The 25,511-nt window shown below is 42.2% G+C and overlaps 1 protein-coding gene across 5 annotated transcripts in view; it reads left to right on the top strand.

Moving 5' to 3' along the window:
* Positions 1–8,094: 8,094 nt before the first annotated feature.
* The window catches only part of ARHGAP44 (Rho GTPase activating protein 44), a 189,314-nt gene continuing 171,897 nt past the window's right edge, over positions 8,095–25,511 (top strand). For all 5 annotated transcript variants that reach the window (XM_053568021.1, XM_053568024.1, XM_053568020.1 and 2 more), the window contains exon 1: positions 8,095–8,486. In XM_053568021.1, the coding sequence (XP_053423996.1) occupies positions 8,434–8,486 (53 nt within the window). In that variant the 5' untranslated portion in view covers positions 8,095–8,433. The remainder of the gene's footprint in view (positions 8,487–25,511) is intronic.

Below are 25,511 nucleotides of genomic sequence, written 5' to 3'. Positions count from 1 at the left end.
GCTCCTGTCATATTAAAGCAACATTCTCCCAGTTCTCACCAGGAATACAAATTAGAGTGAAAAAAAAATATTTCCCTTACTTCTGCATAACTTTTTCACTGGAAGATATTTTCTCTGAATTCTCAGGCTAGTCTCCCTGTTTTAAGACAGTAATAGCCTGGAATGGCAGGACCGGTGTCTGAACCAGGAAAACCTGGGTTTGAGTCCCACTTCTGGTGCTTGAAAGGCAATACAACTTAACCAGTGATTTTCAGCTGGTGTGCTGTGGCACACCCGTGTGCCGCGAGAGAATCTTAGGTGTGCCTCAGAAATTTTTAAAGATTGTTAATTAATTATTTTTGAAATAAGTTCAAACCACAGTGAGTATATTCTTTTGTTTTTTTAATCGCCATAATTTTAAGAGTGCCATGGAAGTTGGGTTTAACTATAGGTTCAAATATGCCATGAGATAAAAAGGGTTGAAAACACTGCCCTAAACCCTCTGAGCATTGGTTTAATGGGAACAACAAAGCCCTATCCTAGAGCTCCTCTGAGGATTAAATAAGATAAGGTATGTTCATACATTTACAGTAGTATGAGGCCATAGGGTTTATTATTATCTTTTTTTTCATCATCACTATCATAATGAATTACTGAGTCCTTTTTCCGTTTGTTCAATCTCACAGAGAGAATTCTGTTGGTCCAGATTTCATGGCTGAGATGTCCAAGAAAGCAGTATGTTAGAAATAGTACAGATCTCAGCTTAATTTCCTCCAAAGGGTTACCACACATAGGAAATTCTGCCTGGCCAAGATTTCTCTCACTCAGAAATCACCTGTGCCAAGGTGATTTTTTAAAACCAAGACTATGAATGAGACCTTTCTTTAATTTCCATGAGTGACACACAATTGTTCTATAACTCATTGATATTGGAAGGATAAATGAGTCAAAACTACTGGATTTAGTTAACATTTTGGTACTAAATGTTGAATGTAAAAATTACTATAGATAATAGAAATGAACACATAAATGTTTTAGGTAAAAAATAGAGTCAAATATTTCTAACCTTTGGGGATAAGGGAAGCTTTCTAAGGATTAAACCCAAGGTATAAAACATAAAGGAAAAGATTGATGGATTTGATCATGTTATGAATGTAAGACTCCTGGAAGATAAAAATCAACATTACAGACGTGGAAAGAGAAAGGCCAAACTAGAGAAAACATTCGCCACTAAAGAGCTTTTACAAATCCATAAGAAAATATAGAACCTATAACCAAAAATCGGAACACAAAATTTTTTTGAGGACACACAAAAAATTAATTAACTAAAGAAGAGATGCTGATGGCCTTGAAATGGGGGGAAATGTATTAATGTGGTAAAAACAAATGCAAATTAAAACAGCACAGTATTGCTCTTCCTCAAATGTACATCTGGAAAGATTATTAAAAGTCATACTACCCAGGTGGGGAAAATGGCATATTTATACACTGGGGGTGGGCCTGCAAAATGTTCTCGTTTTATTTATCTATAGGATAATTCGGCACTATTTATAATCAGCTTAAAAACATGGCACAGTTGGATACAGAAATTTTAATTCTTTAATTTCGATCTTAAGTAAACAAGTATATGTACCGACCATTTTTTAACCATTAACACATCAATCATAGAGATATTTAGAATAACAGAAGATAAGAGAGAACATATTGTCCTAACAACAGTCTGATCCTATTTTTGAAATACATTTATAAATTCACAGAGTCTTCTTGGTTACTCAGATATGGGTGTTTTTCATTTTTTAAATGTATCTGAAGTATCCAAATTGTTATTCAATACCACTAAGATGTATACATGTTTATATATAAGCACACATACTGTTACATTTTATTTACTAAGATTTATTAATAATTTTTATATCTATTTTTGTAAGTGATCTTGGTTTGCTATTTTCATGTTTGCACTATCTTCATCTGGCTTGATAACAGAGTTCAGCCAATTTCACAAAATGAATTGGGATGCTTTCATTTTATTTCTGTGCTAGGGAACACTTTAAATAGCAGAAGAATTATCTGTTCCTTGAAGTTTTGAAAGAGCTCCCCATAAAACCATCTGGGCCTGACTCCTTTGGGAGGTGTTGTTCCCTGACTACTTTTCCCATTTCTTCTGTGTTCCTGGTCCTCTCATGCTTCCTACCTGTTTTTGATGCACCTGTAGCAGTACACACACACACACATACACACACACACACACATATTCACACACACACACACACCACACACACACACACACATATTACACATACACACACACATACACACACGTACACACACATACACTCACACCACACACACCACACACACATATTACACATACACATATACACACACACATACACACACATACACATACACACACCACACACATACACACACCACACACATACACACACGTACACACACATACACACACATATTACACATACACACACATACACACACCACACACACATACACACACATATACACACATTACACATACACACACACATTACACACACACGTACACATACACACACATTACACACACGCGTACACATACACACACATACACACACGCCTACACATACACAAACACATACACACACACTTTTTCCAAGCAAATAAAGAATTTCCTTTAACATAAGTAAACATAAAATTGAAAAAGCATTCTCCTATTATATTTCATATTTTTGCATCTGTGATTAAATCTTATTTTTTATTCCCAAAGTTGTGTGATTCTTCTTATTCCCTTTCCTCATATCTATTCGTTTTGTCTGTCTTTTAAAAATCACCTGAAATGAATTTTTTATTCTGAGGTCTTCATCGGCCTGCTGAGCAAGTGCCATCTGGAGCCCAAGATGAAAGACAAGCAGCTGCCAGGGGCAAGTTCTTATGCTGCTGGCAGATGTTCCCCAAGGCAAGAGGGAAATGCACAAAGCCTCTTAAAGCACAGGGCAGAGATAGCACTTGTCACTTCCATCCACATGCCATTGGCCAAAGTAGTCTCACAGTCAACCCCCAAGTTTACATGTATTGGCTGGGGAAACATGCACTGCCAGTGATGAGGCCATGGCAAAACTATAGATCAAAAAAGGCCATCTACCATGCCCGAAGATGGGAACATCATTAATCCTGTTTAAAAGATACCTTGGACTAACTGATACACTTTCATGGTGCAAGTTTGTTACCTGCAGGTAAAAAGGTTATCAGAATCTGAAAAGGATATGTAATATCTTTCAGCTGTATTGTAGCACTGAATTTGTTTCAACACACTGAAGGCATAACTACACCAACAGCAATTTATTGATCAAGTAGACTGGCCAATTCATTGATTCCCCAAAACCGATGGCTTAGAAATCTTGTACTATAAACCAGATGGTAGATTAGGAAAGAGCAGCATACAGAAGTCAGGTAAAATGACTGACCATAATGATGTCAGAGTAAGTCTGCAACCTCCTATTCAGCTTCCTTTCTGCTGCTAGATCCTATAAAGCCATGTGTGATATAATGACTTTGGGTCAACAATGAACTGTTTATGTGACTGTGGCCCCATAAGATTATAATACCGTATTTTTACTCCACCTTGTCTATGTTTAAATATGCTTCAGTACACAAATACTGAACTTAGCAACTGTGCTGCAATTGCTTCTGGTATTCAGTATGGTACCATGCTGTGTGGGCTTGTAGCCTTGGGTCAATAGGCCATACCATACATCCCCGGTGCGTCGTAGGCCTTACCATCTGGGCTTGTGTGAGCATACTATGTGATGTTCAAACAATGATGAAATTGCCTAAAGACACATTTTTCAAAATGTATCCCTCTCGTTAAGTGATGCAAGACTGCAGCCTGAATTCTGTTCTATAGACCGGTGTCATCCAATAGAACTTTCTGTGGTGATGAAAATATTCTCTGTTACCCTGTATAATAAGGCAGCCACTAGCCAAACGTGGTTATTAGACACTTGAAATGAGAAACTCGTTTTACTTTATTTAACCTAATTTAAAATCACATTTACATAACCACATGCAGCCAGAGACTCCATGTTGGCCAGGGCAGTTCTTATGAATGCCCACACTCAGGATGAAGAGGCCAAAACCATTCTAATCTGGGGGCTTCTAAATGGAAAATCAGACATCTAAGGGAGCATATCTCAGATAAATAGCACTATAATATTGCTAAAGCATGTAAAAAAAAACCCAACTCTTTATTTTGTTGGATAAAACAAAGTTACAAGGCCAAAGTGAAGGTCAACAGGAGGAGGAAAATGTAATCCTCCGACAGGTCAAAGTCAGGTATTAAGAAATGAAGTTTACTTTCCTCTTTTCTCCTTGTTATTCTCCTTCTCCTCCTGCTATTTCTCCTTCCTTCCCTACTTTCCTTCTTTTGCAAGTGAACTCAATTTTATTTCTATTTTTCTAGGCAGCAAAAATTAAATTTCAGGCAATCCAGTCTTCTTTATTCCCCAACTTGGCCAATGCTGCCTCCTCCTCCTCCCTCTCCTTCCTCATTTTCAATCCCATCAGCTTTCACATCTGGCTCTTTCAGGGACATTTGTATCCCTGCAGACACACACCAAGTTGTTGTGCATGGCTCAGATGTAAGTAGGTGTGGCGCTGCCACAGGCCTTGCTTGCTGTAGGTGCCTTGGGCCTTCCGTGTAGACATCCACCCTGCTCCGGTGCCTTAGAAGGGTAGAGGAGCACTTTGAGCTTGGCCACTCCGAGCCTGCCTTCCAGAAGTGAGGATTGGTTCCTCCACGGGGCTCACACCCCCAAAGCAGATGTATCTGCCTCCGGCCTGCTTACCCAACCTCCATGTGGACTACAGGGGAAGGCAAGCCATTTTCTTGAAGATATCCACTATTAGCCATCAGCTTAGACTCAGTTATGTTACAGTAACAAACAATCCCCAAACCTCTGAATTGTTGCAAAGGTACCTTTTGCGCTCAAGCTGGTTGTACCACAGCTGCTCCTAACTATTCATTGACTGTGTTATGGTAAAGTGAAAAAAGAAAGGGGGCAGGATTCACAAAATTACTCTTAAAACTGCAGCAATCAGAAGTAGTACAGGTCACTTCTGAGCACAGTCATTGTCCAAAGAAAATCTCATGACCGATCTTGACCTCAATGGTAAAGTAAAATATGATAGTGGACGTCTAGGCCTTTAAGAGTGGCCTTTGGCCTGAATTCAAATTTTATAGGACAAATCCTTTTATTAAAAGGAGAGCAGCAAAGAGAGATGACATCATTGGGTCTTCCCCCTCTCCTTTGGCTCCCCATCCCAGATCCTTTCCCAGAGGGACTGACAGTGAAATTTTGGGATATTAATATGGAATCTGTTTTCTAGTCCCCATCACCATACTTAACACCCTACAGTCTGTAGATTCTTTATCTAGACTAGGCAGGATAGTATGTTCTTCATAATCTACTCTGATGACATAGAGTATCAAAACTCTAAAGCCCATGTTCTTGAAACTCAAACTCTTCTTTGAAAACTGTTCTCTCAAGTGTGTTTCTGAAGCTCTTATTTCTGCACTATCTTCACTTCCTTGAGTGGGAAGCAGAAAATGTACTGGTTGCTTCCTGAGTGGAGAGAGAGTTCATAGAAGAACAAGAAATACGTGGGGAAACGATCACTCAATAGAGTATTATTGGACCACACTCTGGCAGGGTAGTCTGTCTTTAGCAAGGAAGCATAGATTTTCCTTTTGGAACTGAAACATCTTGGGATTGAAGGCAGCGGCTGGTACAATATTGGAGCTGTCTACCAGAATTCTTTAGGACTACTGCTATCCTGTAGAACATTCTGAGAGGACAAGAAGGTTCTACCACTGTGCTGTGCCTTATTCACAAGAGGCCCTTGGCCAGATGTGGCTTTTAAGGTCTTAAAATGTGACTTGAATGACTGAGGAACTAAATTTTGTTTTTTTGGTTTTTAAAATTAATTACTTTTTATTTCAAAATATGAAGGGGGTACAAAAGTTTTTGTTACATGGATAGTTTTTTTTACTGCTTAAGCCATGGCTATAAGTGTGCCCATCACCCAAATAGAGTTCCTTGTATCCATTTCGTAGGCTTTTGCCTCCTCCCATTGTTGCCCCGATGATTTTACTGCCCTCTGCACACATGTGTGCCCCTCAGTTAGCTCCAGTTTCTTAGAAAGTACTTGTGGTGTTTGTTTCTCCATTCTTGAGATACTTCACTTAGGGGAATGGTCTCAAATTCCATCCAAATTGCCACAAAAGGGATTATTCACCCTTATTTATGGCTGAGTAGTATTCCGTGGTATACATATACTACATTTTGTTAATCCACTCACGAATTGATAGACACATGAGTTGATTCCACATCCTTGCAATTATGAATTCTCCTGCAATAAACATTTGAATGCAGGTATCTTTTTGATAAAACGACTTCTTTTCCTTTGGTTAGATACCCAGTAATGGGATTGCTGCATTAAATGGTAGGTATGCTACCATTAATTCTTTGAGGAATCTCCATACTGTTTTCCACAGAGGTTGAACTAATTTTCAGTTCACCAACATCTATTGTTTTTGGACTAGGGACTAAATTTTATATTTTAATTAATTTAGATTCAAAAAGGCACCTGTGTCTAGGGATTATCGTATTAATGCTGTTGTAGAAGTTATCAGAGATGGTGCTGCTAAAAGTCATATAGTGACCTTAATGTCTAACTATTATTTATACATACTAAGACCATACAGTGCCTTGTTTTTGTTTTTAAATTTTTAAGGAAAATAACTTCAGTTCATATAAACACATTGGCATTATAGGTATAACACTGTTGGTTAAAAGCAAACAATGCCTTCACTTATTATTTGGCTGGAACTGTCTGACCTAATAAGCAGAGGCTAAATTTACAATTAATTAAGATTTTATGTTCACTCAGCCAAGACATGCCTCAAACCATTTTTTGTTCAGCTAGCCAGCAAGATACTTACAGCCATATTTAGAACATCTTGCGACTATAATCAACATATGCAAAATACTGCATTTCGAAGAAGTTCTTCTATTATTAAGTTAGTAATTCTGTTGTAGTAATAGGGTTTTTCTCTATTATGCTAACTGTAAGCATATTTGTAGTAAATGAATATGGCGATATATCACATGGGAGTTTATATGTAATTTGATTGTTGGTAAATTAACACATGGTTTTCCTACTTTGCTATCAAGCAGCATATTTCTTTATTAGAGATGAGGAAACCAAGGCTTAGAGAGATTAAGCAATTTTTCCAAGGTTATACAGTAGGTATGTGGAATTATGATACATGAATTCATATCTTTTTGATCCAAAGTTCCTAGCACCCAATAATACTGCTCTTATTTGCTACATAATGGTAAAACCTCAGTGCAATCCCCTCTCTTGTCCTTAATATAGAGAACGAGGAAAGCCACGGCTCCCCGTCAAGGAGCTAACTGATGCCAAATGGGCTGCGGCTACTGAAGGCCTTCTGGGCGCGCCCCAGCTGAGGCCTCTGGGTTTCCTGGTGGAGGAAGGGAAACCGGAACAGATGTGAGACTGGAATCTGAACCATGTCAGAAAGCTGTCCCAGACAGGGTGGCCATTAGATGTTATGTCCCTATCTGTATGTTTGGTGAACATTAAAGGTCAGACATTCGGAAGGCAGGCTATGCCTGGTTCAAAATCTGCCATCAGGCCCCGTGCTCCAAGCTTAACCTCGCACCTCAGCATTAATCCGGTGACCTTACACAATTTTATAAGCTCCGGTCGGTACCTGCTGCATAAATCACCCTCCTGAGAATTCATAACAGTGATGCTCAAATTCACTTAAAATACAACGGGAGGCAGATGCTCACTTTTTTTATTTGCTGTTGTATTCTTGGTCCCACTTGGCCATTTTTGAAACGGGAAAGCGTTTCCCTTGCTGGAATGCTAAAGGGCAGAGCTGCTGGCCGCGCCGCCTCCTTCTCCCACCCCTGCACCCCGCTGTCCTTGCAAACTTTGGACAGAGGAAAGGTGGGCACTGGGCGTGGAACTACAAGTCCCAGCATGCCCGGCGCCCTCCGCACAGGCGCACGGCGACCACCTGGCCAGCCGGCCAGCCAGCCTGCGGAGACTCCCGGTGCCCGCGGCGGACTGGGGCTGGGGGCGGACAGCCCGCGCGGACCGGCCGGGCGCCAGGGCGGTCCCGGGATCGCGATGAGGGCGCCGCGGCGCGCGTGAGGGGGATGCGGCAAGAGGCGGCGCGTCGGGAGGAGGAGTAGGCGGTGGTGCCCTCGGGAGGGAGCTGCGCGCGGGCCAGACGGCTCCCGGAGGCTCCGCAGTGCCGCCGCCGTCGCCCGGGAGGCTCCGCGCGGGAGCCATGTAACCCTGCGGCGGGCTCCGGGCTGCTCCGTCCTTCCCCAGCTCCCGGGCTAGCGCGGCAGCGGGGCCACGATGAAGAAGCAGTTCAATCGCATGCGCCAGCTGGCCAACCAGACGGTGGGCAGGTAGGTCACCCGCTGGCCGGCGGGGCCGGTGCGCGCCCGCGAGGCTGCCTCGGCCGGGGCGCGCAGGTGATGGAGCCCGCCTGGCCTCCAGTCCTCCTCCCGCTGTCCGTCCCCCTGCGCCAGCTCGCTCCAGGCGCGGCTCGCGGGCGCGACCCCTTTTCTCTGAACTTCCCAGACCCCGCAGCCCTTCTCGCTCGCTGCCTGCTGCTCCGGGGCTCCAGTTGCCCCGTGCAAAGTGTGACGCATCCTTTACCTGCGTCCCCAGCTGCCCCTTCACCTCGTCCTCCCTGCCGTTCCCCGGGACTCTCTTCTCTCTCTGGCCGCGTATCTTCCTGGAAACAGGTGTTTGCTGTGATTGTGCTGGCGGCAGGCGAACTGCAGTCGGGCTCCGGAGATCCCTTCCCTCCCGTCCCCTGCGCCGAGTTCAGGGCTGCTCCTGGGTCCAGTGGAAGTGTTGGGCCTGGTCGGCCTGCCCCTCCGCCGTGCTTGTTTTCAGGGACTATGACTGTACCAGATTCTGGATCACTTTCCTAGCCGCGTTTTTAAAAGGCGTTTGGTGGTGGGGAGAGGATGGGGGTGGGGAGTGTGAAAAGAGGGAAGGTGCTGGTGGAATGGCGCTGCTCTGGGCTTGGTCCTGAGTCTGATTTCAGGGGGAGGAAGGACGCTTCAGAAAGGAGGCCCACTCCTCTGGAAGATGAGATAGCAGAGGATGGCAGCCAGGTAGGGAGAGGGACCGAAGCACCAAAGGAAAGAAGAGCCAGGTCCCCAGGGGAAGCTTTGAGACCCAGTTTGCTGTCATCACGATGTAAATGGACTACATCTGGGCTGGTGACACCAGGAGCGGCTCTGCGGGGTGCCAACATCTATTAAGGTTACATAAGGATTTTTTGGTGGGTCTCTACTAAAGCCAGATATTTTCTGAACACAGGATTGTTAGGGAGAGGGGATTAGGGGATTAATTTTTGAGGAACCCCTACTCCCGGGGAGGGTTTTCCCTTGCTACTGTGGCAAAGGAATGAAGGTGTGCAGTTCTAAAGCAATCGGAAAGCAAAGAACCCAGCCTTGGGTGCAATTCAAGTGCACGTTCAACACATGGAGAGCTCTCCACTAGGTTTATCAAGAAACCAAATACCTTTCTTGGGTGGGAAGTGGAGCCTGAGCTGGCACCTGCTAGGGTGGGGGTGGGGGTGTCTCTGGTGAATAGGGGACATCTAAACTCCTGTCTAAGCATACTGCCCTAGTTACAGTGGGCATTTGAGGGCAGGGGATGCTGTGGCTTCTTATGCTTCCAGGGACTCCAGATGGTTTCCAAGTAACAATGTCTAAAATTGACTTGGATTCAGTTTTCCTTCCCAAACACATGTGCTTTAACATGAGGGGGAATTTATGAATAGCAGAGTCAGATTAGCCCAGATTTCTGGCATGGTATTGCCATAAATATAGCCTCACGTGGACTGCCTTGATATGCTGGATGCCGAGATAGTGTTTTCCCGGTGCTTGTTGTTAAGTGGGTAACAGTCAGGCTGACCGGCATTTAATGTCTTCTTTATCTCCCTGTAGGTTGGCATCTCCCATCCTATCAGACCCACCAAGTGACCAGGAAGCCCCTGACTTTAGACTTAGATTGCCTGTTTCTCTTGGTCTCTGGCTTTGAGTTCAGGGCTAGAATCTAAATGTTTGGAGGGTATTTATGCCTCTTCCCTGGCCTCCCTGAAGCACAGATATTCTTTCTTTTAAAGGGGGAATATTTTTGAGCCTCACCATGGAGGGAATGGAAAAGGATGAGGGAAACTTGGGTTTCAAAAAAAGAGTTGTGTTATTGAGAGCACGTTCTTGGAAGTCTACGCAGCTGGTCACCAAGGGCACCATCCACTTTTTGGTTGGGACTCTGGTGGATGTTGGCATATGCATGAATTCTTGTCTCTTTCTCAGATGCTAACCATTGTGCTGTGTACCTGGTAAAGTGGTGGGCCTCTATCCCTGTTGATGACATCCAGAGTGAACCATTTAAAGCAAAAACCAGTCCATGTTACCTGGCTGTTTAATAAAAGCTTTCAATGACTTCTCATTGCAGTTAGCATCTCAAATCTGGCCAGTGGCCTACAAGGCCATACCTGATTTGGCCCCTGTGGGTCTCCCCATACTCATCCGTTCTACACTCTTCTTCAGTGCGCTCCAGCCACATGGCCTTTATGACCCCAAACACCCCAAACTCATATCCATCTTGGGGCTTTTGTCCTTGCTGTTTTCCCATCTTCCTTGTCTTGCTGAGGATGTGCTCCTCCCAGGGACCTTTCCCCATCCTTTTAGTCTTAGTGAGAAGGCCTTTGAGAGGCCCTCCATGGCCCATGCTCTCCAACCCATCATCCTTTCCATTTTTGCACAGCACTAATCACTGTTCCCAATGCTCTTATTTTTTATTTTCTTGTCTGTCTGCTTCTGATAGAATGTATTGATTGCCATTGTATCCCTAGTGTATATAGTACAATGCCTTGTAGATAATTGATGCTCAGTCAATGTTTATTGCCAAGATTAAAGCAGTTTAGTCTAGAGTCCTTGAGGGCAAATGAAAGAAGCAGCATCTTTATCTTATTGACCATATTTGGAGTCATGATTCTGTGTGTCTTGGAATAAAAGGGCCACAATTTGCTTCTTAATGTCTTAAGTCAGTAGAAGCACATAGGTTTGGAAGTTTGGACTTTTAGGTATGCAATTACAAAGCACTTTCTTGAGTCTTACCCATGTGTTTTTATGAAATAGGGACTTTCCTCTCTCTTGGAGGACTGATAGATATACTTGAGAGTTGCTCTTCCATGTGGCTGGTCTTCCCTACGCTGCAGGTCCTGGAGCCCTGCATATAAAATTAATAGGGAAGCACTCCAGTTATTTTAAGAATGTGAGAATTTCCCTGCTTAAACATACTCTGTTGGGTTACTTTCTCTTGAAGTGTTCATATCAGCAACTGTGAAAAGAGTTGATAAAACCTATTGTATTTAACTGGGAAAAGTTTCCTCTCCTCCTTGGTCTGGTTCCCCAGTCTTTGCCCTTCTGGGAAGCTGCCCCTGTGTATCCTGTCACTTCAGTCCTCCTTCTTGGCCACCATGTGCCTCCTCCTTGGCCACCATGTGCACAGGCTTCCCAGTGGGGCGGATTGGGTTTGTCGCCCACTGACTATGGAATGTACAACTTAAGTTGAAGTTTGCACATAAGTTTTTTTTTTTTCTCTGCAAAATGGAAATAATAAGGATTGCACTGTGCTAATGTGGTAATTGTGGTAATGATGACATGAGAAGATTACCTCTGGAAAGTGCCTAACAGTGCGCAGGACTAGGAAATGCATAGTAAGTAGCAGCTACAAGTATCTTTGGGCAAATGTTATAACTATTATTGGATTATATGCTCTGAGGCCTGGCCACATTCGTTTATTCATTCAGTACCTATTTGTTAGATGCCTTCTGTGTGTCAGACACTGCTCTGGTTTGGGGAACATTGCAATACAGAGCAAACAAATTACCCATTCTCTCGGAACCTGCGTTCTATCTTTTTTTTTTTTTTTTTTTTGAGGCTGGGTTTGAACCCGCCACCTCCGGCATATGGGGCTGGCGCCCTACTTCGTTGAGCCACAGGCACCGCCTGGAACCTGCATTCTAAAGGCATGCTATGGTTACAATGATTAGATTGTATTATAATTTTTATCTTTTCTTACTTAGCTTCAACCCTAGACTTAAAATTCTTTGGGGGCAGGGACAGCTGCCCTGATGCTGCCTCAGGTAGTAGGTTCTCTGAAATTCACTGGCAACAGAATAAATAAATGAACAAAAGATCCAGGCGTTATAGACTGGGGAGTCTTACCAAGTAGTTCAAAGATGGAGAAAGCTCTTGACACAGTAGTTCTTTAATTTTGTGATGGGAATGGTGTTCAGAGCAGTGAGGAACAGGTAGCTGTACTGACGAGTTTTGGAAGCACACAGTAAGATTGAAGTGAGAAATTAGTGCATGCTTGATCTATGGTACAATTTTTTACCTTCAAGAAAGTCCTGTAGTTGCTGGGGTATTAAGCATCCAGAAAGGCATAGAATATTTTTCTTGGAAATAATATTGGGTTTATATTGGTTGGAAGAAAGCCCTGAGCTGAAATTTAGCTCCTAAGAGACCAGCTAAGAGAAATCAAGAAGTAAAGTTGTCACCTTGGTCTGGTGAGCCTGCACCTCGGAGGGCTGTCAGGAGGTGGAAGGGAGCCTGTCGCACTGGGGTGCTCAGCACATGGTTGAGGGCATTCATTGTCATTTTCCTTTTCTGCTTGCCCATTCAATGTTTCAAAAAATGTTAACGTCCTAATCAGAAAGGGCTTCTTAGGAGCAGATAGCGAAGGCCACTGCCCAGTATGGCCCAAATGGACCCTGTGCTCTTGTGTAAAATAGTCAAGGTGCCTGGGAGCAGGCAAGGAGCTGTGGGCATGTGGAAGGGACATGGTTGGGTCTGGTAGGATTGTATGGTTTTAGAGGCTACAAGTTGGGAGGCAAACACAAACTTTTGTCTCCAGAGCTCTGGTTTTCATTCCTAGACTGCTCAGCCCGCAACGCTAGGTGGCTTGGTTTCTGGTGCCCAGCCTTGCCAAGATCATTGCTGCTGTGCAGTTCTCTAGTCCATCTGCAGAGGTCCCAGCATTGGCCAGTGGTGGCGAGGTAGGTGCTGAGGCCCCAGCAGCTTCCAGGAGCGCCGACGCTGCAGACATTTCTGCTTAGGCCCCAGCAGCCAAAGCCAGTGAAGATCTTTTCCTTGAAGGTTTCTCCGAGATCCTGCCCTGCCCTTTAGCAGCCTTCTAAGAGCCATGACCCAATCAATAGGACATGAGGGAAAAGTCAAAACCAATTCCATATAAGTCATGGGACTGCTTTGTTCCCTCGCTGCTGTTACCCTGACTGTGGCTTGGCTGGGCCAGACCAACACAGGCCCTGCCTAGGCTTCCTGCACAGACCCAAACCTGTCCTCCCAGGAGCACTGTGCACACGGATTAGGTCTCAGAGCAAAGTTCTTCGTGAGAGTTTTGCAGAAGCCCCGGCTTAACAGCCTACATACGGTGCAGTGTCGACCTGGGGCATCACAGAATGTGCTAACCTGTGATCACTGGGTTGGCAAATCCGGGGAGAATGTTTTTTGCTCTTGTCTCCTAAGTTCCTTACTGGGCAGATCTGCCTGCTTTCACCTTCTGCCAGGCTTCAGCCGTCGGCCTGAGGCTGCTGGATTTCCTGCAGAACTCTGTTATCCTAGACCTGCAAGTCATTGAGAGGAAGCCATGCTCTTAAATAGCAGTCAATCATTTCTCCTCTCATTTGTTCTCCACTAAAGAAATTTATCAAGATTTTTTTTTTAATGGTGAATGATAAGGACTATTCTTTTTTCCCCTTTAGAAAAAAGGAATCAGTAGCCATGTGACTATCAGAGCTATTTATGCCTTTCTCTTTTAGAGGGGATCCATAAGCATCCCTTTTGTTCATAATCAAGAGCAGGTTATTTCAAATACTGTTTGATAAGGACAAAAAATAATAAAATTATGGTTCAGCTCTGCCTTGAGGTATTTGCAGGCAGCGAGAAAAGGTTACGGAGGGAGCAGGAGAATCCGGAGCTCCCCGGGGCACGGGGCATCCGGCCGAGGGGGCACCCAGAGCCCCACTGCCTTTGGGAAGCTTATGGCTGTCTAGCAATTTAAAACTCCCTTCTGTCCAGGAAGCAGATGTTTTTGCTTTCATTTTCCAACTTTAGAGCTTATTTTTAGAATAAATGTTTATTTTCCCACAGAATTCAATTTACTTTTTTTAAACTGTCTTTTTGGTTATATAATATTTTAATGTATACTATTTAGTGTTTAAATAATATTTAAATGTGAAATTATTGCAGAAAAATCATAAACTTATGAGATGGTCAAAAATGGAGAAATACATCTCATAATCTCTTGACCTTGGGTGGTGCCTGTGGCTCAGTGGGTAGGGCTGCAGCCCCATATACCCAGGGTGGTGGGTTCAAACCTGGCCCCGGCCAAACTGCAACAAAAAAGTAGCCGGGCATGGTGGCGGTCACCTGTAGTCCCAGCTACTCAGGAGGCTGAGGCAGGAGAATTGCCTAAGCCCAGGAGTTGGAGGTTGCTGTGAGCTGTGTGATGCCACCGTGCTGTACTGAGGGCGATAAAGGATAAAGTGAGACTTTGTCTCTACAAACAAACAACAACAAAAAAAAAATCTCTTGACCTGAGACCACAGTTAATCTTTTCAGTATAGTCTTCAAAGTTTTTTTTTTTTTTTAGGTGATTCTCTTGCCTCAGCCTCCTGAGTAGCTGGGACTACAGGCGCCCGCCACAACACCCGACTATTTTTTGTTGCAGTTTGGCTAGGGCCAGGTTCGAACCCGCCACCCTCCATATATGGGGCTGGCGCCCTACCCACAGAGCCACAGGCGCCATCCTAGTCTTCTAAGTTTTAACAGACATTCTTAGAATATTCTTAGAAAAGAGTGGAGTCCGTACAGTGCATAGTAGTTTTATAAGTTTTGTTTTTCTTCATGTTGCATCTTGAATATGATCCTTCTTTGTCACTAACAATATATCTACAGCATAATTTTTCAAGGTCATTTATTATTTTACAGTAGTTAACTGATTTATTTTGTTAATCATTTACCAAATATTTCTCACCTATTTAATTCCTAGGACAAAGTCTTAGAAGTGGAATTGTTGGGTCAAAGACTGTGCATGTGTGTGTTTTATATATTCAGACAGGTACACATTATTTTCCCTTGTCAATCTCCTTTTTCCATCCCTATCAACAGCTAACATCGCGGCTTTGTTAGTTATATGGGTGGAAACAGAAAATTCTCCTTTAACCTTCTAATTTCTAGTGAAGTTGAGCATTTTTGATGTTTGGCATTTATTGCCTTTTCTGAATTGCCTGCATATGTCTTTGCTCCATTTTCTAAAGTCATGTTCATAATAGTTTTTTAATAGTTTTTATTACATTAAACATATGCACGCTCTGTCATATGCCACAGATTATCTCCCTATAGTTTTGTTTTAATTTTGTTTTATGCCTTTTTTTTTAAATGTAGAAGTCTAATACGTATTTTGTGATTTTAATTCTATCAATTTATGGTTTGTGCTTCAATGTTATGTTTAGGAATACTTTTCCTAGACCCAAATAACAGACATTTTCACAACTAGTTATAATAATTACCATCAAATCTTTAAATGTCAATTATTAATTTTGGTATATGACATGAATTAGGTGTAACATTTATTTTTTTAAAATTAGTTACCCTACTTTTAAATTGAATAGTTTAATTTATACCAACTGTATTGAAATATCGTCATCATTATGTGCTAAAAGATTTCATCTACTAATATTTATTTATTTTTACTAATAATATAATAATTACTGCTTTTATTTTTAATATGGATTTAAGTTCTATAAATTAAACTATACAGTAGATGAAAAATTAAAATATCAATTTAAATGGAGATACCAGAAGAAGAAAACAGCCATCCCTGTGGCCAATGCAGTGGTCCGCATTCTTGGTCCCATCATTTACACTGCCTTATAATTATACCTTAGTGACCAGAGTATACGCATAGAGCTATACATTATGGCCCTTATTAAAAACTTTTGTTGATTTTTTAGGGTAATTTTGACAACAGGGGATTTTCATCTTATAGACTTAAGAATTAGGCTACAAATATGATTTGGCTGCCCCACCTCGTGAATCTTTTTTTTATTTTTTCACCATACACTGGTTTTATATACCATTTGACAAATTTTCATCACACTGGTTAACACAGCCTTCCTGGCATTTTCTTAGTTATTGTGTTAAGACATTTATATTCTACATTTAGTAAGTTTCACATGTACTCTTGTAAGATGCACCGTAGGTGTGATCCCACCAATCACCCTCCCTCCGCCCATCCTCCCACCTCCCCTCCCCTCCCTTTCCCCTTTCCCCATATTCTTTCATATGAAAGCTATAAATTAGTTTCATAGTAGGGCTGAGTACATTGGATACTTTTTCTTCCATTCTTGAGATACTTTACTAAGAAGAATATGCTCTAGCTCTATCCATATAAACATGAAAGAGGTAAAGTCTCCATCTTTCTTTAAGGCTGCATAATATTTCATGGTGTACATATACCACAGTTTATTAATCCATCCGTGGATCTATGGGCATTTGGGCTTCTTCCATGATTGAGCAATTATGAATTGGGCTGCAATAAACATTCTGGTACAAGTATTTTGTTACAATGTGATTTTTGGTCTTCTGGGTATATACCTAATAGAGGAATTATAGGATCGAATGGCAGGTCTATTTTTAGATCTCTAAGTGTTCTCCAAACATCTTTCCAAAAGGAACGTATTAGTTTGCATTCCCACCAGCAGTGTAGAAGTGTTCCCTTTTCTCCATATCCACGCCAACATCTCTGGTCTTGGGATTTTGTGATATGGGCTAAACTTACTGGAGTTAGATGATATCTCAAAGTAGTTTTGATTTGCCATCTACTAATATTTATTTCTAGGATTTCTAGTTCATCCCCTTGATCTGTCTGTTGGTTCTGGCAAGACGTTGGATAGGCTCCACTGCTCAGATTTGCAGTGGTGGGTCAATCCTTGTGCGAAGACGCCATGTATTGGGTGGGGGTGGAGTCACACTGAGCTGTGCATCTGAGCTTCAGCCAGAGCTGTTCCTTGGGAATTAGAATCAATAGGCTTTGCCTAAGGATCTTGCTTTCTCTTAAGCTCAGCTAAGCTCCAAATTGCTCCCTATGAAAGAAATATTTTCTTGACTGTGATTGTTTCTTTGTTCTTTCTTAGTATTATTTTATTTTATTTTTTTGAGACAAAGTCTCACTTTGTTTCCCCGGTAGAGTGCTGTGGCATCATAACTCACAGCAACCTCAAACTCTTGGGCTTAAGTGATTCTCTTGCCTCACCCTCCTGAGTAGCTGGGACTATAGGTGCCCACCGCAGTGCCTGGCTATTTTTAGAAATGGGATCTTGCTCTCATTCAGGGTGGTCTTGAACTTCTGAACTCAGGTGATCCACTCGGCCTCCCAGAACGCTGGGATTACAGGTGTGAGCCACCATGCCTGGCCTCTTTCTTAGTATTTTTTAAATGTGGAAATTGACATCTTCCCATCTGCAAATAGGGTACGTTTATGCAAGGCTGTATGTAATCCTTAAAGGAGTTTTTATCCATTAGGACCTATACAGTTTTGCTGTTAATTTTAGATAATTTTTCATTATTGTTACTGTAGCTTCAGTGCTTAGAATCTTTTGTTAAGTTACATTTTTTCCCATAGCTTCTGAGCCTTTTGGCTAAGATCAAGTGAAGTTGTATTTGGTCTTATTTTTTATTACTGGAATTTAGGGAAGTTAAATTGATTTTTTTATATAATTATCTTAACAGTCATCTTCACAAACTATCTCATTACTTTTAAATAGTTTTCTTTAAAAAAAAAAAAGGAGTGGGTGGGATTTTCTAGGTAGATAATCATGTCTCCTACAAATAATAATTTTGTATCTTTCTCTCCAGAATTTTTACTTACTTTGTTTTCTTATCTAATTGACTTGTCTAGGACTTAGAGAACAGTGTTGAAATACTGTAGCCATGTAGTATGTGGGCATCTGTGTCTTCTTATTAATCACAATCAAAATGATGGCTGGTTTGAGAGTTTGATTTTTAAATCATGTTACATATCGCAAACTTTTATTATTTTACTTCGAGTTTTTCTTTGCATCAGAGTTAAATTTGATTTGTTATCATGGCCTATACAGATAGTCATAATGTTCCCACCCCTTTTGATATATTAATATTTATGCAATAATTTATTCTGTAAATATCTATCGATCACTTAGTATGTTCCACACATCATTCTTTGTGCTGGGGGTACATCAATGACAGTGTCCCTAAACCTTGTGTTTTGGGTGCTTGAACCTCAATAGATTTTCTAGTATTGGTTGCCTTCCTGCAATCAGTTTTGACTGTGGTTTGTTCATTTTTTTTCTATACTACTAGATTTAATTTTTTATTATTTTATTTAGGAAGTTGGCATTCAATATTCATAAGGAAAGCATTTGAATATTTCCTTTTGCTGTATCTGTCATGTTTTGATAGCAGTGTAAAGCGAATTAATGAACTTCTCTCTTTTTGTATGGAAAGAATGAGGTGGGGAATTACTCTTTCTTTGAAGGTTGGAAAGAACTCCCCAGGGACATTTTGCGGATGTAGTTCTTTGAAAGTTTTCCAAATTTCTTGAACGGTCAGTGGGCTATTTGTGTTTTCTATGTTCTCTTGGGTCACTTTGAATAACATTTATTTTACAAAATAAATAAAAATAGCATTCATCTTATCATGATTTTAAAGTTTAGTAGACTCTTCCTGAGTATATGATTGTATTTCTATTGTCATTTCTAATTTACATTCCTTTCTCTTTATTCCTCTTGCCTAGCTTTGCCCCAGAGGGTCTGTTGTCATTTAGATTTCTTTCTCATTAGTTCTTGATAGTATTTTTTTCCTAGTAAATACTGCGTTTTAATTTTATTATGTATTCTTTTTATTTTTGAGACAGAGTCTCACTCTGTCACCCAGGCTAGAGTGCCGTAGTGTCATCTTAGTTCACTGCAACTTCAAGTTCCTGAGCTCAAATGATCTTCCTGCCTCAGCCTCATAAGTAGCTGAGACTACAAGCATGAGCTACCACCCCGCCTGATTTTTCTATTTTTTTGTAGAGATGGGGTCACACTCTTGCATAGGCTGGTCTCCAACTCTTAGCTTCAAGCAATCCTCCCACATCGTCCTCCCAAAGTGTTAGGATTACAGGCGTGAGCCACTGCGCTCAGCCAAATTTTGCTTTTTTAAACTTCAGATTCCTTCCTCTGATTTGCTTGGGTTCATTTTGTTCTTTTCCTAGTCTTCAGTCTTCTGTGTTTTGTTAGTCAAGATAGGTTAGGCTCTGTTGTGATAACACATGAGCTCTGGCATCTCAGTGGCTTAACGTAGCAGAAGTTTACTTTAAGTTCATGTGAAATCTGATGGGAGTCAGGGTGACGCCTAGGACAGCTCTCCATCATGTGTGATTCTGGAATCTCCTATATCCATCTTCCCCTCCAGGCACTGCTGAAGGTGGGGAGAGAATATTGAAATGGCATACTGGCTCTTAAATATCTTGGCCTGGAATTCACAAATGTCACTTCTGTTTATTTCATTGGCTAGGATGAGTCTTCCCTGGACGTGACAGGGGATGGGGAACCTCTACCACCGTTGAATCCCAGGAGTATTCTCTTTCTCCTCTCCCACTGGGCACTGTGCTTTAAACCCCGATTCCCTCTGCTGTTCCTTATCTTCCAGTGTCCAGGTTTGAGAATGTCAGTCTTTGTGTCCATCACAGGAGACGGCTATAGATTCTCTTTGTCCTCCATAGTAATTAGATCCCTCAAAGAGGAGCATCGTAAAGACAACAAATTTTAGTTTTTAATTTTTTTTAAAGCCCATCATACAACAGGGGGAGGAATAGCAAAGAAATCAGGAATTCTCATCCTACCTTACTGGAACGGTACATGCTTTATGGGATTATTGCTCAGGCTAAGTGAGATAATAAATATAACATCCTTAGCCTAAGCCCTGGTTATAAGAAACATTCAATAAATGATAGCTATTACCACTATCCCTTGCTGTGCTGAAAGCTGCTTTGACGTGAAGCATTTGTTGTGCTATATTTATATTCCTAAGTACCTGGAAATCACAAATGGAAATGAATACCCATTTGTCCTCTTTTCTTCTATCAGACCTAGTTTTTCTGTATTTAACCAAGAACATGACTGAAGGAAATACCTCGAGGTATCAGTAACTGTAATGGCTTCACTCATTCAACCCACATTGTGACTACTAATTAGAGTATCACGCAGGCTAGTGTAGGTTAAGCTGCTGTAACAAAAGGACCCAAATCTTGGCAGCTTACAGCACTTGCCAGCTGGGGTAGAAACAGCTCTTCTAGGACCTGGCTGCCTTAAGTTCTGTTCCATACCTGCCTCTGTGACCGGAAGAGACAGGAAATGAGGACTCTGGCTCTTGCTATGTGTTCCAGAAGTGCCACTTCTATCAATTCATTGGCCAGCGTGAATCACATGTCCACTCCCCACTCCAGATGGAGCATGGAAACACATTCCTGCTGTGGGTCTGGAAGAAGGAGAGCCGCAGAAGCCACCCTCTGTCACGATGGGCTTTATATGGGCACTATTTTAATTCACTCACTGCAGCATCTGTATGAATTGGGTGCTATTTGCAGCCCCATTTCACAGATGGGGAAATGGATCCTAAGAGGGGCAGAGCCATATTTGAACTGGGTCCTTAGCAGGTCAGTCACGGTCAGATGCCTCCATGGCTCTGCCCTCCCAGACCCTGTTATCTCTGCAGCCTCAGGGCCCCTCTCTTTCCTTCAGTTTACATGGTTTCAGAAATGCTAATTAGCTGCAGCTGACTTCAATAAAAATAAAAATGTCACATGCATTTAAGATAACTGAGTATCTTGTATGTACCCTTAACCACAAGGAGCATAAAATGAAATTTCTGCCAACAGAATACTTTTCATTTTGTTTCCTTACTGCAATTTCAGCAGAAAGGGTAAGAGAAAGTTCTTTACAGTGAGCTGTGTGCTCTGTGTTGAAAGAAATCAAGTTTCCGTATCTGCAAAAGCCCTTATAGACTCCTATGTAACATACTTAGTCCAAACAAGACCAGAAAAGGGACAGTCTAAGAAAGGAACGTGGGAGCAGCCTGAGCTTATTGTGTTCAGAATCTCATGCACACGGTCTCCTTTGCAGACAGGTGTGCGTACAGGCTTGGTTTTGGAAGATGCTGTTTTTTAAAGTACATCCTGTGACATTTGTGCAGTACCATGCAGACCCTCCTGATGAATCCTCACAACAACTCAGAGTAGGGTCCAGTGTTTCCGCCGTTGTCTACTCAAGTCTCAGGACAGGTCAGTGGTTGGGCAGTTGGTGAGGACAGCCACCAGGATTTGTTTCCAACATTGATAAACTTCCTCCATGTATCCTTTAATGATTCTGCAGTAGTGTAAAAAGCATAAAAAATTAAAACTCTACTATTGATGGAATGATTCAGTAAATTCTGGCATATTTACATACTTGTAACTATTATAGTGTTTTTATAACATTCGAAACATATCTCAGGGCTGAGAGAAATGTTTCAGATAGGAAAACAGGCTTGGCAGGTGCAGATAGATAAGATTGCACAGTATTTTTAAAAATGCATTGAAAAGACTGGAAGGAAATCAGGAAGGACTATAGGTTAAACATTCCACGTTTACCTCTGGGTAGGATTATGAGTGATTCTATTACTGCTGCTTGTGCTTTACAAATTCCTTAAAATAAACATGTATTTTATTACAGAAAAAAAAAAATGGAAGATGCTCCTAGGGCTCACAAGTGGGCAATTGTAGTTAGAATTTCTTATAATGATATTTTAACTCTGGATCCTTTGAAGGTCTAAATCCAAATGTGTTTCAAGTTTTCTTGGGCCTTGGTTTCAAACACGGGAAACCTCTTATCTTCAATGTTCTGGGAAGAACATGACGTCAGATCTTGTTTTATAGAATAAAATCATCTGCTCTTAAGAAATGATATGCTAGTAGACTTTTGGGTCATCACTACTAATTTTAAAGACCTAATACTTTGAAACCTGGTCTGTGTGACATGTAGCTGGAGACTGGTGGTTCTCCCATGGTCGTGAAGATTCTTTGGTTGTAATAGCATAAATAGACTCTGGCTAATTTTAGCAAAAAAAAAAAAAAAAGTTTGGGGAACAGCAGTGGGAGTGGCTCGCAAAATCAAAGGAGAGCTGGACAGTGCTTCCTGGGAGTGACCACAGTGTGTCCCTCTCTGCAGGCTGTGAGGACAGCCTCTTCAGAGGCCACCGGCACCAGAGTTGCCTCTCATTTGTATTCTTTTAGTGGGTCATTCAAGTGATTCACAGCTGACAGCGAGAGAGGACATTCTCACAAAGACAGCAGTTGGGGGAGAGGCAGTTTGCAAAAGGAAAATCAAAAGCTCTTGCCCAAGGGACAGAGAAGGGATGAAGCTGTTCCTCATTTCCAGATGTTGCCCAGGCTCTCCGATCAGTAGCCTCCAATACCCCACCTTGATGACTTTGCCAGGCTTCTACTGATTCAGCGTGTGTCCTTAGCCATTTTTCAGCCCTTGTAGATACAATTACTTACTATGAATTTATCCCTGAAATGCATTTCATCCATTTCTTTTTTTAATTTCTGTATCTGAATTAGAGTTTGTGTCTCTTGCTTGGCCTGTAGCAGGGACCCCCTTCCTTGTATTCTTGACTTATCTCTTCTTGCTGACTTCCTGCAACACAGGCCAGACTATATTTTTGAATACATGCACTCAAGAATGTTATTTTTCTTCTTTATCAAGTTTTTTCCCCTGTGTGTGGGGGGAATTCTAGGGTTATGGGAAATGTTGCATAACATAAATTTATCTTAGAAATTTACAATCCATATTTGTATTTAAAATTCTAAGAACTTCTGCAATAAAGAAAATTGGTGACCATTTGTATCTTTTGGATAGCGTTCGGTTATGATAACAGATGTCGTAATACAAAGTGGCTTAAACAATAAGGAAACTATTTCAGATGACAGGGTGTCCAAAGACAGGGAGAGTCCAGGTGCCTCATGATCGGGGTATCTGTTTTCTTCAAGATGAAAATACAGGTTTTTGGGAGCAACTAAGGCCATTTGCTTCCGTGTTGACAAACCAGATCCAAGAGAGAAGAGCAGGCCAGATGGTCCGCATCATGGGATGAGAACCCTTTCCTCTACTCTCAGCAAGTTTATTTCACGTGTTTATTATTGACTGGTTTTTTTGGAGACAGAGTCTCACTATGTCACCCTGGGTAGAGTGCCGTAGCACCACAGCTCACAGCAACATCAAATTCTTGGGCTTAAGTGATTCTCTTACCTCAGCCTCCCAAGTAGCTGGGACTACAGGTGCCTGCCACAACACCTGGCTATTTTATTTTTTTTTGTTAGTGTTGTCATTGTTGTTTAGCAGGGCTGGGCCAGCCCCTAACGACTGAGCTACGGGTGTTGAGCCAGTTTATTATTGACTGTTAACACTAGTTGGAGGGAGGGGTTGAGGCGGGCTGATTGGGTCCAAGAAGGCAGGGAGACTGTGACTGGCTCTGGAGCTGGAGGAACCCTTGCTCCATGTTGGGAGACCTTCGTGACAGGTGCAGATACCTGACAGAGGCAGAGTTCTGGGAAGGAGGAGGAGGAAAGCCTTCTGGTAAACCGCCAGTGCTGTCCACTGTGGCTTGCTTTAGCCCAGCATTCTGAGGGTGAAAACCATTTCTCATGGGACACCCCTTTTTTTTTCTTTTATTTGAGATTAATGTGAGGGCACAAATGGTTAGGTTACAGTGTTTGCATTTGTCAGGTAAGGTTCCCGTTGTAGTTGTCCCCCTCACGCAGGAGTTCTGCCACGTACCCTTGTATTGTACCCATTAGGTGAGAGCTCACCAATCCCCTCCCCTCCTCCCACGTCCCTCCTCCCATTACACCATTTCCCTCCTGCCCCCAGTTAAGTTTTTCGCTTGTGTGGGCGTGTCTTAGTTCATCTACTAGCTTCATATTAGTATTGAGTACATTGGATACTTGCTTCTCCATTCTTACGATACTTTACTAAAGAAAATGTTCTCCAACTCTATCCCAGTTAATACAAAAGAGTCTCCATCTCTTTTTATGGCTTGAATAGTATTTCAGGTACATGGGTTGATGGGCACTTGGATAACTGTTTTTTTAAAGCTAGAGCAGAGGTCCTCAAACTTTTTAAACAGGGGGCCAGTTCACCGTCCCTCAGACCGTTAGAGGGCTGGACTATAGTTTAAAAAGAAAACTATGAACAAATTCCTATGCACACTGCACATATCTTATTTTGAAGTAAAAAAACAAAATGGAACAAATACAATCACACCGCCTCATGTGGCCTGCGGGCTGTAGTTTGAGGACCCCTGAGCTAGAGTTTGCAAAATGTATCCTGGGGAATGCTGGTTAGCGAAGTCCCAACATTCTCTGATGTTTAATATTTTCACTTGGGGCCGGGCTGCTGCCTCTCCTTTCTATTTATCAAAACTGTTCTTCTACATTCTGGAGTGCTGGTATCCGCTGCTGTGTAAGACTTGGTATAATGTATTCAGTTAGAGTTCTGCACACATCTGTCTCTTCTCCTGGTCTCTTTTTTTATTTTTTTGAGACACAGTCCCACTTTGTCACTCTCAGTAGAGTACCATGGAGTCATTGCTCACAGCAATCTCAAATTCTTGGGCTCAAGAGATCCTCTTGCCTCAGCCTCCCAAGTAGCTGGGACTTCAGGCATCCGCCACAAAACCCAGCTATTTTTAGAGACAAGGTCTCTCTCTGTCTCAGGCCAATCTCGAACTTGTGAGCTCAAGCTATCCGCCCGCCTTGGCCTCCCAGAGTGCTAGGGTTGCAAGCATGAGCCACTGCTCCTGGTCGAGATCCTGTCTCTCAAAAAAAAAAAAAAAAAAAAATAGCTGGGTGTGGTGTCATCTGCCCATAATCTCAGCTATTTGGGAAGCTGAAGTAGGAAGATTGAAAAGTTTGAGGTTACGGTGAGCTATGACCACACCACCCACTCCGGCCTGGGAGAGAGAGCGAGATCTCTATCTCTTAAAAATAAATAAATAAAATTTAAAAAAAGAATCGTCCAATTCATCCTCAGAGTTCAGTTCCGACATGCCCCTTCCGTCCTTTGTACGTCCACAGCACTGTCCTCTTTGCTCACCCCTCTTGTTTCATCCTGCCTGGACTTCCAGTTGCTGTCCATTCTGTTTTCTTCACTGGACTGGATGCTGTGTGTGTGTGGGGACCAGGCCTTCCTCAGCTCTGTGTCCTGTGGTGTCCACCATGCTTTGTAAATATGGGTGGGTCCTTATCAGGAGTGT

Source organism: Nycticebus coucang, chromosome 18 (assembly GCF_027406575.1).
Source record: "Nycticebus coucang isolate mNycCou1 chromosome 18, mNycCou1.pri, whole genome shotgun sequence".
Classification (NCBI taxonomy): Eukaryota; Metazoa; Chordata; class Mammalia; order Primates; family Lorisidae; genus Nycticebus; species Nycticebus coucang.
The sequence above is the reverse complement of the archived record's forward strand: the minus strand, read 5'-3'. Positions and strand labels throughout refer to the sequence as shown.